The sequence below is a fragment of the Plasmodium falciparum genome (assembly GCF_000002765.6).
Source record: "Plasmodium falciparum 3D7 genome assembly, chromosome: 5".
Classification (NCBI taxonomy): Eukaryota; Apicomplexa; class Aconoidasida; order Haemosporida; family Plasmodiidae; genus Plasmodium; species Plasmodium falciparum.
This window is the reverse complement of record NC_004326.2, coordinates 824,737-839,083: the sequence shown is the minus strand read 5'-3', so window position 1 is coordinate 839,083 and position 14,347 is coordinate 824,737. Positions and strand designations below refer to the sequence as shown.

The following is a 14,347-nucleotide window of genomic DNA, read 5'->3' as shown; positions in this document are numbered from 1 at the left end:
TTATTTCTTTTCTTTTTCTTTCTCGGCTACCATTTTTGCTTCTTGTCTGCACATATGATGTAACTTTTGAACATCAATCTCATTTGAAGGTAAGAAAACATATCTAACTACAGATCCTCTAACAAAACATGATTTTATCGATAACTACAAAAATTAAAAAAATGAAATATAATTATAATATAAATAAATAAATATATATATATATATATATATATAATTTGTATATACTATGTAATTTAATTCGTATTATATATATATTATAATAATGTAAAAGAATATGTATATGTACAATTTAAAATATATATATATATATATATATATATATATATATATATGTAGACATTTCTTATATTTTATATAGAAATACCAAATGAGGATATTTCTCTGGATTATTTACTGACACATTCGTTAATTTTATATTTAAATATTGATCAACTGAATGCAAAACTCCTGATATTTGTAAATCATTTTTTAATTCGACAGTAACATGATGATTTTTCTCAGCTAGTTGTTGAAAAAATGTAAAAAAAAGCTACAAAAAAAAAAAAAAAAAAAAAAAAAAAAAATATATATATATATATAACATTTCACATGATATGTTGAGAATTATTTCAAGTTCATTATTCAAAAATATGTAGTTTCTCCCATTTTACCATTTTGTTCTAGAATTTTAAAATGATTTTATAAGATATTCAATGTATTGAAAATATATATAAAATTGTTATTATTATTGTATATATTTATATATATCATATAAAACAAAAAAGGAAGCAAAATTAACAAACTGTAGTACTAACAATATATACAAATTTGTTCACTGAAAATGGGATTAAAAAAATGATAATGATTTTATAATATCATTTTAATAAGAACATCATAAATTCTTAAAAATATAAAATAAATCATAAAAAAAAAGAAAATAACGAAAAGAAAAAAAAAAAAAAAATGTAGTTAAAGAATAGTATAAAATTTATATTATATATTATGAATATAATATAATAATATGGCATATTATAATTACATATCACCTCAAGGCAATTCTAATTGATCCATGTGCTTAAAAATAAAGGAGAAAAAAAAAAAAAAAAGAATAATAATAAAAAATAAAAGCAATAGTTATTGTTATATTTAAAAAAAAAAAAAAAAAAATTAAAAACTAAATATAAAAAAAAAAAAGTAATCATATTTTTTAACATACATTATATATATATTATATATATATATATATATATATAATATATATATGAGATAAATAAAAAAAAAAAAAAAAAATGAAGGACATGGAAAAAGAACTCCACAGGTTATTATAAATATCAAAATATATTAACATAAAATATGATATGTAATATATTTATAAAATCTCTAATTATTTAAACAAAAAAAATATAGATAAATATAAATAAATAATGAAATATTAAATTGGGAATAATAAATAATTTTACGTATAATTATAATTGTGTATACAAGTGTAGAGCATCATATATATGTACATATATATAATAGTATTATATAATATATTGTATGTTTATTTTGTAAATATATATCATATAATATAATAACACAAGTTAAAATTTCTATATTATATATTAATATATATATATATATATATATATATATATATATATATATATACAATTTTATACATATATAATAATAAAACCATTTTTGGAAGTAATATGAAAGAACAGAACGAATTGGAAAAGGAAGAAGAAGGAAAAAATAAAAATACCTTTTCTAACGTTAATATAAAAGTTGAAGCATATGGAGAAGGTGATTATAGATTGTTAAGGTATTTACCTGATGGCTCATGTGTCTTTGAAGAAATACCGAATGAAGAAGACAAAAACCAAAAGAATTTACAACAATATGCTCAGTTGTTTTATTCAGTAATGGATAAGATGAATCAAGCAAAAGTTATTGATGAGAATTTAAAAAATAATAAAGAATGGAATAAAGCAGAAGAATATCGAATTTTAGTAGAAAATGATTTAAAAGAATTAATGATATTATTTGATATGTTATTAGGTACACTTAATTATGATAAGGGTAGAAAATTTTTATCCTTTAATAAATGTCAATATAATAAAGATTCAGAAGAAAATAAACAAGATTTATATATAGCTGTTACAAGTAGAAAAGAACTTTTAGAGAAGTTAAGAGATTTATGTGAAAAAACAAAAATACAAATTGATTCAATTAATGGAATTATAGGACAAAAATATTATCTATGTTTTATAAATCAGTTAATTAAACATTGGAAAATATTGAATAAAAAATATTCAGAAATGGATTATATGCAATTTGATAATAATTTTCCTTATGTAACACAATTATCTGTAGAATTCTTTTTTCTTCCTTCTATATTTTGGAAATTTTCATCCAACCCTATATTTTTATCTTGGCCTCCGTTTCCATCCTTTTCACCCTTTAAATCACAATATGCTCATTTAACATTTTCATTAAACTATTTAGAAGAAGAAGGAGATATGCAAAATATAATCAAAAACCTTTCAAAAAAAGAAGAGAATTATATATCAGAATTGAATTATGATAAAGAACTAGACAATTCTAGTGTTAAGGAAAATGGTGAGCATAATGATATGGTTGATGAAAATATGGAGGGAAAGGATTCGTTTCTGATGGATTCAGTTGATAATAATTTTGATCAAAATGGTTGTAAAAATGTAGATGATTTACATAAACAGATGTATACAAATAATAATCAAAAGAATTATAAAATTTATTATCCGAACATTAAAGAAGACGAAATAAAAATATTTAATTTATTAGATAAGACAAGTAATATTAAAGTTCAATTTGAAGGAATAGCTTCTCATTTCATAGAAAATAATTATATGTTACAATTAGATTTGTTCCCTCTTAATGTTAAATTAAATAATACACTTGAATATAGTGAAAACGTATTACAAAAAAAAAAAAAAATAATGGAAAAAATGTTTCCACAAATCGTAATTCCAAAGAATATCATTTTTGATCAAGCCAAGAAAGTTCATGAAAAGTTATCTAAAGCACAATGGGTTTTAATAGATAAATCCATTTTTTCTATTTTAGCTGAACAAGCTAATAATTTAAAGGACAAAAATAATGACATAACAATCAATTTGGATAATATACAAGATGTACATAAAAAAATTAAAATTCATTGTACACAAATAAATCATCAATCAATTGAATTCTTAATTCATGATATCAAAATTTCATCATTGTCGAATAAATATATTCCAGTAGATTTCTCTTTAGTTATTTCATATGAATCTGTAGATAATCCAAACATCAAAGATGATAAAAGTAGTATATCCGAAGATGAAAATACTTCTTCGGGTCATAATAAAGATATTGATAGTCAATATACTTATAATACAACTAAAATGAGTAAATCTGACAAAGTAGACAATACCGAAAATATCAAAAATTCAGAAAATATAAACAACAAGCAAGTTTCAATAACTATAAAAAATAATACACGTGATGATATCGTATATGAAAAAGATGAAGCTATTTCTATAGATTATGAATTAATACAAATATTTTTAAATTTATCATTATCCAAAATAAGAGATTTATTTATTTGTTCATGGAAATATTTTTCTTTTGAATTACCATATTATTCAGCAGATATACATCCATTAATTTATCAAAATAATTTTTCTGATTATAGATCCAATCCATTGATTACAAATTTCTTTTCGTGGTTTTTATCATCAATGATTAAATATTTAAGAGTGAAAGAAAAATTCATAGGACCTTAATAATAAATAGAGAAATACAACACATAGATATAACTTTTTTTTTTTTTTTTAATTGAAAATTCCAATATGTGTGATAAACAAAATACTCAAGCTAATATTATTTAATATTTCTCTATATAAATAATATTTTAGAAATACAAAAGCGTTGAAATATAAAATATTATACTACATGTTTATATATAGGAATGAATCATATAAATCTCAGATGTTAATGATTTATTTTGTATTACTATTATATTTATTTATTTATTTGTTTATTTTTTTTGTGTTTGTTAGGTGTGTATCTTTAACATTTTGATTATTAATAGAATTTATATTTATAAAGAAAAACATGCTTATATATATATATATATATATACATATATTTTTTTTTTATTTAAAATAAGCAAGAAAAAAAATATACATATGAAATTTTAAAAAAAATATTAATGTTATAAAACATATTCTTATAAATCATGTTATTAATTCTTTTATTATTTTTATAGGTTAATTTATATATTTGAAGTTTGAATTTTTTATTTTTTTCCTTTTTTTGATATTCGAATGAATTATTTAACCATAAAAAAAAAAAAAAGGAAATGAAATGAAAATGAATCAGAACAATAAATGGTAATAAATAAATAAATAAATAAATAAAAATTAATAATGAAAAAAATAGGATAAAATAAAATAACATTAGAATATTTCTTTGGTTAAATAAAAATATGAATAAATATATCAATGATTAGGAAATATTTATTTATTCCTTATAATAAATGAATCACAAACATCATATATATAAATTTATATATATATATATATATAACTGAATCACATCTCTGGTAAATGTGTGAGAAAAATATCACCAAAAAAATTAGACATATAAACAGAGGGTAAAACATAATGTAAAATATATATATATTAATCGTAGTGATTTTTAAAAAATAAGGATGAATATAAAAAATAAAAAAAATAAAATAAGAATATGATTTCAATAAAATTTGAGCAACATAGCGGTTAAATTATCCTACAGAAATAAATTAAAACAAATCAAATTATATGGATAAGTTCATATTAATTATAGACATATAAATGAATAAATATACATATATATTACATATATATATATATGTGATTTATTTACATTTCAATGTACCTGACTACCATAGGCATAAGCCGTTTTTATTATTTCGCTACATGCTTTATCCGGATCGTTATTATATGTTTGTAATATTTTAACGATATCCTATAAAAAATATAAAATGAAATGGAAAAAAAAATAAACATAAATAAATAAAAATATATATATATATATATATATGTGACATAATTGTACTCATTAACAGATTCGTATGTACCTTATTAGACATGGTATCCCATACTCCATCACATGCCATAACAACATAATGATAATTCACTTCGTGAGCTGAATAATATAAATTATCAGTCTCCTTAAAATAATTTTCATCAATATCGCTTTTTTCAATAACATTAGTACGTTTTGTAATTTCCTTTTCTTCTTTCTTCTCATTACATTTTTCACTATATATTTCTTTACATATAACATCAGGAGTAGCTGAAATGACATTATTAAATTTAAAGTCTTTGTCACCAATAGCTCTTGAAACTAAAAAAAAAAAAGGAGAAAATAATAATACAATATAAATTAATATATACATATATACATATATTTATATATATATACATATATGTTATTATTAATATTTACCTGCAAGATATACTTCCTCCTTCATGGAAAGCCTCTCAAGTAAACTAGGCTTGTCTTTATTATTCTACATGAAAATAATAATGAATTTTCATACATATACATAAATATACAAATATTTACTTTGTAATAATTTTTTTTGTTGCTATTTTATATCTTTACCTTTCTAGCATTTGCCTTAACACGATAAACATTTTGTAAGCATATGACATCTCCTCCCATTTTTTTGATCCTCTCCTTCTCTTTAGGATCATTGGGCTTATGATCATTTGACAACACTTCCGTTTTCTATGAAATATTTTAACAGGAAAATAATACAAAACATAAAGAAAGAGCAATATGAAAAAATTATATATAAAATAAAATAAATATGAATAATATATATATATATATATATATATGTATTTATTTATTTAATTATTTATTGATTTATATTTTTCTTCTTTTTATATATACCAAAGTGTTACTTATATTAACAACCCCTATGGCTCTACAATCTCCCAAGTTAGCTACAAACATTTTATTTCTAAATATAATTAATGAAATAATAGTACAGCCATGGTTAGGAAATTTTGATACTTTTAAAAATTGTTCATCAGTTTTTAAAAAGGCTAGTTTTATATATTCCATTATTTGTTCATCTGTTAATTCGTCTAGAAATTTTAATTTTTCATAAGAATTGGAATTATCAGATATTTTCTTCTTCTTATTATTATGAGTTTGGTCTATATTATTGGAACATTCTTCAGATATATTCAAATTAATATATTCATTCTTATTATTTATATTTTGCTTAATAATATGCATTTCCTCAACTTTTCTTTTCTTCCTATATTCTACATCATCACTAATAGTATTTAAATACGAACTATCAATTAATCTTTTATCTTTATTTTTTATTGGTGTGTTATTTTCAATATCTTTTTTATTGGTATGAATATTATTTAAAATATTGTCATTTGATATATGATTAACAGAAGAAATATTTTTTAAGAAATAATCATTTTTAGATGTTGTATTAATAAATAAATTTTCTTTTCTTTCTTCTTCTGTTTTATTGTTCATGCAATAATTATTATCATTTGTATTATCTCCTTCTATATGTAAATCATTAAAATTTTCATTACATTTGTTTATATTATTATTTATATTACACATATCATTTATATTATTTATATTAATTGTTGAATCACCTAATGGTATGTCCTCATTCTTTACATTATCAAATTTTCTTCTTTTATCAGGTGATATATTAATATCATTAGAATTTAATTTATTAATAGTAGTAGAAGATTGATCATCTTCCATATTTTGATTATAAAAATAATAAATAATATTTTTTATAATGTGACTCATACAATATTCACAAGCTTTTATTCCTCTATGGCCATCAAATATTGAATAAAAGTATAATGGATTTTTTTTATAAAAATATAAAGTTTTATAATCATTTGAATCAATATATTTAGTAAGATCAGTTATAACAAGGTAACGATCTTCTTGCTTTTTTCTTCTACCTTGCATAGTTTTTGTATAACTAGTTAATTTTAATTCTTTTTTTTTTTTATTCCTTTGAAAAAAAAAATCAGATACAAATTCATTATTTTCAAATGTGCATACATATAAAAAAAAAGACTTCTCATTAAATAAAGTCAAATTATTATTTTTGTCATAAAAATAATATTTCTCTAATAATGTATGATAATATAAAAACGTCTTTCTATTAAATACCCATTCGTATGTATACATTTCCCATATACCAATAGTTATAATATAATTTACAATGTCTATAATACTTTTACAATATTTTAAATCATTTATACTATTATATTCAATTATCTTCTCTGCATTATTAATATTATTCATATCATTCACATTATTCATTTCTTTTATATTATTAACTTTATCAGATTCATTCACATTATTAACACTCCTTTCTGTTATCATGGTTTCATTATTATTCTTACCTCTATAATTGGTTAATAAACTCATAATAGAAAAAAAAAAAAAAAAAAGTAATAATATATATATATATATATATATATTTAAGTATTATATATATATATATATATACATATACATATATTATAATGGTATATGTTTCCCCTGAAATATTATATCATATAATTATTTTTACTCACAAAAGAATGTTATAGAAAAATATATTTTAAATATACAACTATTTGTATGTACTCATTTTTGAACAAGCAACAAAAAAAAAAACAGTAAATATATATATTTTATAATACTCATATATACATATATATATGTATATAACATATGTATAATATTACTATATATTCTTTTTCCTTTTTTTTCTTTTATTTTCTATCATTTAATATTTACTTTTTAAAAGTAAAAAATATAACTAAAAATTAGAAAAATATATATAAAAAAATACGAACTGTAGAGAATAAAATTAATGTATCATATGTATTATATCTATATATATATTTATATATATATTTATATTTTTTTTTTTTTTTTTATATACTTATGTACGTATGTTATTTTAATAAATGCCTTTATTACTCTTAATATATTAGAATATAATATTTACTAGAAAAATTATCAATTTTTTTAACTATTGAATTAATATAATAAAAAGAATAATAATATATCAATAAAAAGATATATCATAAAAACAACAAAATTAAAAAGGGTACTTAATATTAAATATATATATATAATATTATAATATTAGGATGGAAAAAAATAAAAAAATAAAAAAAAATATAAAAATAATATCATGTACATATGTGTATTGTATTATATATTTAATTATATATACATATATTTTACATTTCGTATTTTATATTCATAATACAATTTTAATAATCATAAAAATAAATAAATATTATATATATAGTATTATTTGTAGCATTATTAAATATTATATATTTCCAAAATATGTATGCATTTCTATTATAATTTTATATATAATATTTTGATGCTTATAGCAATTTTATTTGATTCTATTTTTTTCACTACAAAAAAAAAAAAAAAAAAAATAAATAAATAAATAAATAACCAAATTTATAAACCTTTTTTCTTAACACAACATTATTCTTTATATTAAAAATGTTACAAACAGGATAGATTTATATATATAATATTATATATATATATATATATATATATTTATTTATTTATTTAGTATTCTCATAAAATAACGTTGCACGTTATTTTTGTTCATTTTTTTGTGTCTCGCGTATTATATATATAGGCAAAACACATATGGGAATTTTTTTTTAATAAAATATTTTTCCTTTAAAAATAAAAGAAAAAGGAACATAAAAATATCCATGATCACCTCTTGGACAATATTATAATATAATTATTCCTCTTTTCCTTTTACCTTTATTTCATTTTATTATCTTTAATAGAACAATATAATATATATGACTTAATTACAATTATTCATTCAAAATTCAGGAAAATTTTCAATTAAAAAAAAAAAAAAAAAAAAAAAAAAAAAAATATACATATATATAAAAATATATATATATATATATATATATATATACATACATATAAGGTAAAAAAAAATTCTTTTATTTTTTCTTTTTCTTAGAGTATTTAAATGTACACGTTTGTATATGTATACATATTAATTCTTTTTTTACATATTTTAGTCCATCCATTAGGAAAAAAATATAAAACATATAACTATATATATATATATATATATATATATACATAAATATATGTGCGTTTATATATTTTTATTCTGCTTCGGCTTCGGTTTTTTCTTTTTGTTTTTTCAAAGATTTTCTCTTTACTCTTCCTGGTCTTGCACCACCAAAAGGTGAGGTAGTAGCAAAATCGATGTGTTTTTCGGAATCAACACGAACTAAGAATGATGGAATATCAACCATTTGTTTACCAACTCTTATATGTCTTTGTCTTATTAATACTCTTGCATGATGTACAGATTTTGCTAATCCAAGTTTAAAAACTTTAGTTTGTAATCTCCTCTCTAATAATTTTGGCAAAGTTAAACCTAAAACGTAATCTAACTTTTCTTCATTTTCTCCTAATAAACCTTGACGAACCATTCTTCTTAATAAAGCTTCTCCTTGAAATATTCTTTTAGAGCTCTTTTCATCTAAGGTTAATAAGTACCTTGCAGCTGATCTTATTTTGGCTAATAAGTATTGAACTCTAAAACATAAAAAAAAAATATAAACAAATAAATAAATAAATAAATATATATATATATATATATATATATATATATATACATATATATATATGTTATTCCTTCTTTTTATGCTAGATCTTCTTTATTATTTTTTAAGATACTTACCTCCATATTTCTCTTTTATTTTTTAATCCATATTCACCTATTAATTTTAATTCCTGATCTAAACGTTCCTATATTAAAAAAAAATAATAAAGAAAGAAATGAAGAAAATTATTATGTCAAGTTAATAAGGTATATAGCAATACAAAATCATTACTCATATTATATATATATATATATATATATATATATATAATCAAATATATTTTTATATTTATATTTATATATATATATTTTATTTATTTTTTTATTTTATATATTCCCACAAAATTATATAATTTTCTTACCTTTTCAAATGGACGTTTTGGATTCCTTGCTGTTTTAGAATAATTCCTGTAACTTTTTGGCATTTTTTATAAAATATATTTATTATATAAAATCTATCAAAATCTTTTTATTTTGTAAAATATAATATATTTATACAAATTTAAATTAAAATATTAAAATTTTGGGAATTAATATTATATATATATAATATATATATATATGTTATTTTATTTTATTTTTTTAATTTTTATTAACTTCAAAAATTCATTTTTTTTTTTTGAAATTAATTTTTTTATGTATATAATATATATTATAAAAAAAAAAAAAAAAAAGGGGGGAATATTTCACAAGAACTATTTTTTTTAAATATAAATAAACAATTAAAATATGGTATTATTAATATATATATATATATTATATATATATATATTATAATGTTATATAATGTATATATAATAATAAATATATATTTATTAATACTCCGCTGTATAAAATAGAAAATTTTTATAATATATATATATATAATATAAATAAAGAATATACCATATTTTATTATATGTATAAAAAAATGTTTAAGGGTAAAATTAATATATATATTTTTAATTATATTATTAATGGCATATACTTTTTATAATGAATATAATATGTACAATATATAATATATATATATATATATATATATTATAAGAACATAAACGCTGAATTACATATAAGAAAAGAATATACATTATATAAGTATTATATATATTTTATATGGAGGATTCTTTTTTTTTTTTTTTTTTTCTTTTTGATGTCCTTTTATAAATAATAACTATATTTTTACTGTACAAAAAAATTAAATAATTTATATTTTATATTATTTATTTCAAATATATTATATCGTTTTGTGATGTATATAATTTTTTTCTCATTATAATGCCTAAAAAAAAAATAAAGAAAAAGCAAAAAAAAAAACCTTTTCCCTTCTCCCTTTTGATCACCCAATAAATATATACTTCTCTATTGCCACCTATTTTTTAAGGGGCATATATTATATAAAATATTCTAAGAAAAAAAAATAAAAAAAAATAAAATAAAAAAAAAAAATATTAAAAAATGAGAAAAAAAAAAAAAAAATAACATTTTTTTTATATCTTTAGTTTTTTTAATATTAAAAGAAAAATAAATATATTTTATAATAACGTAATTTAGTAAAAAATTGTGGTCCTTTTTAAAAGTATCATTTTTTTTAATTTTATCATAATGATAAATCCAGAAATATAATAAATATATAATGATTGATGTTACTTATGTTTAAAATTTTTTTTTTTTTTTTTTTTTCTTATGGCAAAATTGAAAAAGTTCATTTTTATACGTACGTGAAGAAACATATAAAAGGAGGAGATCAATATGATATATACATAAATTATGTATATATATATACACATATGTGTGTGTGCTTTTTTTTTTTTTTTTTTAAAGTAAATTATAAAAAAAGAAAGCACAACTATATAATAAATAAAAAAATATAAATAAATAAATATATATATATTTATATATATATATATATATATATATATATATGTATATATTAACGCATATACTTTATAATATATATGCCTTCTTGGATAAAAATTTCTTCCTATGTATATTTTTCCCCTAAATAACCTTTCTGTTGTGTTTGTTTTTTTCATTTGTGTTTGTATATCCTTTTACAACGTTCGTATAGTTAAAGGATTAATACAATATAAGAAAACGAAAATATCTAGTATTAATTATGGGAAAGGTAATACATTTAGTAGTATAAATAAAAATGGTGGGGGGAGAGGAAAATATTCGGTTGAACGTAAATTATTCTTTTTAAATAAAAAAAAAATAAAAAAAAATAAAGACAATAAAAAAGATAATGAAGGTGAAAATAATAGTTTCAATGATAATGATAACAAAAACAAATATAGTTGGGAAAAAAAAATTATGGAAATTCTTCCAATTAATAATGAAATGTTTGAATATTATAACAACAAATGTAAACATAAATATAATTATACTAATAATGATATTATAGAAAAAAGGTCGCTTATAAACAATTTAATACTTCCTTATAGGGAAAAAGAAAATTTTATAAATATATTCTTAACACATATGGATAAGTATATTTTGTTGGGTACGTTAATTAATATGAAAAACGGCTTATATGATAATGTGTCTTATGATTATTCTCAGTATGTTAGAAAAGAAAATAAAAACAATAATATGGAAAAACAAATAACAAAAAACAAAAATAATAATAATAATAATAATAATAATAATAATTATCATAATGAACAACATCATAACGATACACTAAATAATAATAATGTTGGAAATTATAAAGCACATACCTTATATGATAAAATAAAAAACTTAAAAGATGATTTGAAAAAAAATAATCAACACATGTCTGATTCACTTAAAGTAGAAAAATATATCAATCAACAACTTATCAAATTAACTCAAGAAATTATAAAAATGAGAAACGAAAAAAAGAATGAAGAATTAAAAGGAAATCCAAATATTGAATGGACTTTTTTTATTAATGAAAAAAAAAATCCTTTAAATTGTTTTGTTTACATGGATGTACCTATTGGGACTGTTATGTTAAAACCCAAAAAAGTCGAAGATAAAAATTTTTTAATTTCTATAAATGCTTTGAATAATATAAAAAGAAATAATCAAGAAATATTAAAAAATATCTATTTTAAAAAATTCCATATTACCTTTGATCATATATATCAAAATTGTAATTTAATAACACTTATTGTAAATAAATTATTAGATCAAGAATATATAATTAAATCATGTACTATGTTTTCTCTTTTATCAATATCTTATTTTTTAAAAGATAGTTTTTATCAGTCTTTTCTTTATTTATTAAGTAGTAAAATTATATGGAATCCCTTATTATATAATATCTGGTGTAATATATATCATACCACATTACCATTGAAATTATTTATGATCAAACAAACATTTTCCTACACAAATGTTGTATTCAATTATATTGTACAATCCATACGACATAAGTTAATAAATCTAGAAACATTTTTATTGAACTCTTCTCTAAAATCTAAAATTCAATTACACCAAAAAGAACATAATACTTATGATAATCATAATTTTAAAATTGCTACAGATGAAATATACCCGGATCCGAATGATCAAGAGGAGTTTCAATATATATGAAATGAAGCGGTAGCAAGATTACAAGTGTATAAAACACAAAAAATAAATATAAATAAATAAATACATATATACATATATATATATATATATATGTGTAGCCATTGTTATTTTATTTTTGCCTATTTTTTTTTATAAATCTAGGAAAAGTTATTTCCAAATATGTTTATTTAAAATTTCTACTTCTTTATTCACGTTTCAATTTTTTGTTTTATTTTTTTTGTTTTATTTTTTGTTTTATTTTATTTTTTTTTGTCTTCTAAAAAAAAAAAAAAAAAAAAACCATAAAAGAAATATATACATAATACATATGTATGTATATATATATATATATATATGTGATATTTATATTTTTTATTTTTTTTTTATTTTAAAAATATATATTTTACTAATTTATAATCTTCTACGTCTATTTCATATTATTTAACAAAATTAATTAATATATCTTTTTATATTATATATATTACAACAAAATAATTATAAGAAATATATATTTCCAAATATTTTCATTTTATTTATAAAACTATAATGGAAATCCATACACTTGTTTAATTTTATGTACAAAACATATTTTATGATTGAAAAGGAAATTTTATTATTATTTTTTTTAAATAAAATCGTCAAATATACTTTGGTAATTTTTTTATAAGTCTTATTATTAATATGAATAATTTTATGCATCTACATAATATTTTTATAACATTAAAAATTAAGAAAAAAAATATATATTATATTATATATATATATATATATATAATACATTTATATATTAGGAAAATTTTATAACTTTGAATATTTAATGTTATATTCCTTTAATATTTCCCTAGTATTAATTTATATAAACTTACAACATAATATGTTATTGTGTTAACTATTCATATATATATTATATTTTTTTAATATACTTATCTATTATATATACCTATATTCTTTTTTTTTTTTTTCTTTTTTTTTTATTTCTCAAAAAACAAAACTACGATATAAAATATTAAATATTATCAAAACATTTGTAATAATATATATAATATATATATAAATAAATAATACATATTATACATATAAGTTACGAATACACGAATATTATCACATTTTTTCTAAAAA

The 14,347-nt window shown here is 18.1% G+C and overlaps 5 protein-coding genes across 5 annotated transcripts; 2 read left to right on the top strand and 3 right to left on the bottom strand.

Annotated features, from left to right (window-relative positions):
• Positions 1 to 656, bottom strand: PF3D7_0520300 (U6 snRNA-associated Sm-like protein LSm2, putative; the record flags this gene model as incomplete). The annotated part of the gene is made up of 3 exons (XM_001351725.1): positions 1 to 144; positions 368 to 532; positions 654 to 656. 3 exons carry the CDS (start codon positions 654 to 656, stop codon positions 1 to 3), a joined length of 312 nt encoding a protein of 103 aa, XP_001351761.1.
• A 1,020-nt stretch (positions 657 to 1,676) lies between these two features.
• On the top strand, positions 1,677 to 3,770 carry PF3D7_0520200 (mediator of RNA polymerase II transcription subunit 17, putative; the record flags this gene model as incomplete). Its single annotated transcript, XM_001351724.1, has 1 exon — positions 1,677 to 3,770. One exon carries the CDS (start codon positions 1,677 to 1,679, stop codon positions 3,768 to 3,770), a length of 2,094 nt encoding a protein of 697 aa, XP_001351760.1.
• A 970-nt stretch (positions 3,771 to 4,740) lies between these two features.
• PF3D7_0520100 (protein phosphatase PPM9, putative) lies at positions 4,741 to 7,467 on the bottom strand (the record flags this gene model as incomplete). Its single annotated transcript, XM_002808657.1, has 6 exons — positions 4,741 to 4,776; positions 4,906 to 4,995; positions 5,108 to 5,376; positions 5,479 to 5,542; positions 5,638 to 5,763; positions 5,932 to 7,467. 6 exons carry the CDS (start codon positions 7,465 to 7,467, stop codon positions 4,741 to 4,743), a joined length of 2,121 nt encoding a protein of 706 aa, XP_002808703.1.
• A 1,733-nt stretch (positions 7,468 to 9,200) lies between these two features.
• PF3D7_0520000 (40S ribosomal protein S9, putative) lies at positions 9,201 to 10,131 on the bottom strand (the record flags this gene model as incomplete). The annotated part of the gene is made up of 3 exons (XM_001351722.1): positions 9,201 to 9,639; positions 9,785 to 9,852; positions 10,069 to 10,131. The coding sequence occupies 3 exons, from the start codon at positions 10,129 to 10,131 to the stop codon at positions 9,201 to 9,203; spliced, it is 570 nt and encodes a 189-aa protein (XP_001351758.1).
• A 1,540-nt stretch (positions 10,132 to 11,671) lies between these two features.
• PF3D7_0519900 (conserved protein, unknown function) lies at positions 11,672 to 13,249 on the top strand (the record flags this gene model as incomplete). The annotated part of the gene is made up of 1 exon (XM_001351721.1): positions 11,672 to 13,249. The coding sequence occupies one exon, from the start codon at positions 11,672 to 11,674 to the stop codon at positions 13,247 to 13,249; it is 1,578 nt and encodes a 525-aa protein (XP_001351757.1).
• Positions 13,250 to 14,347: the final 1,098 nt, after the last annotated feature.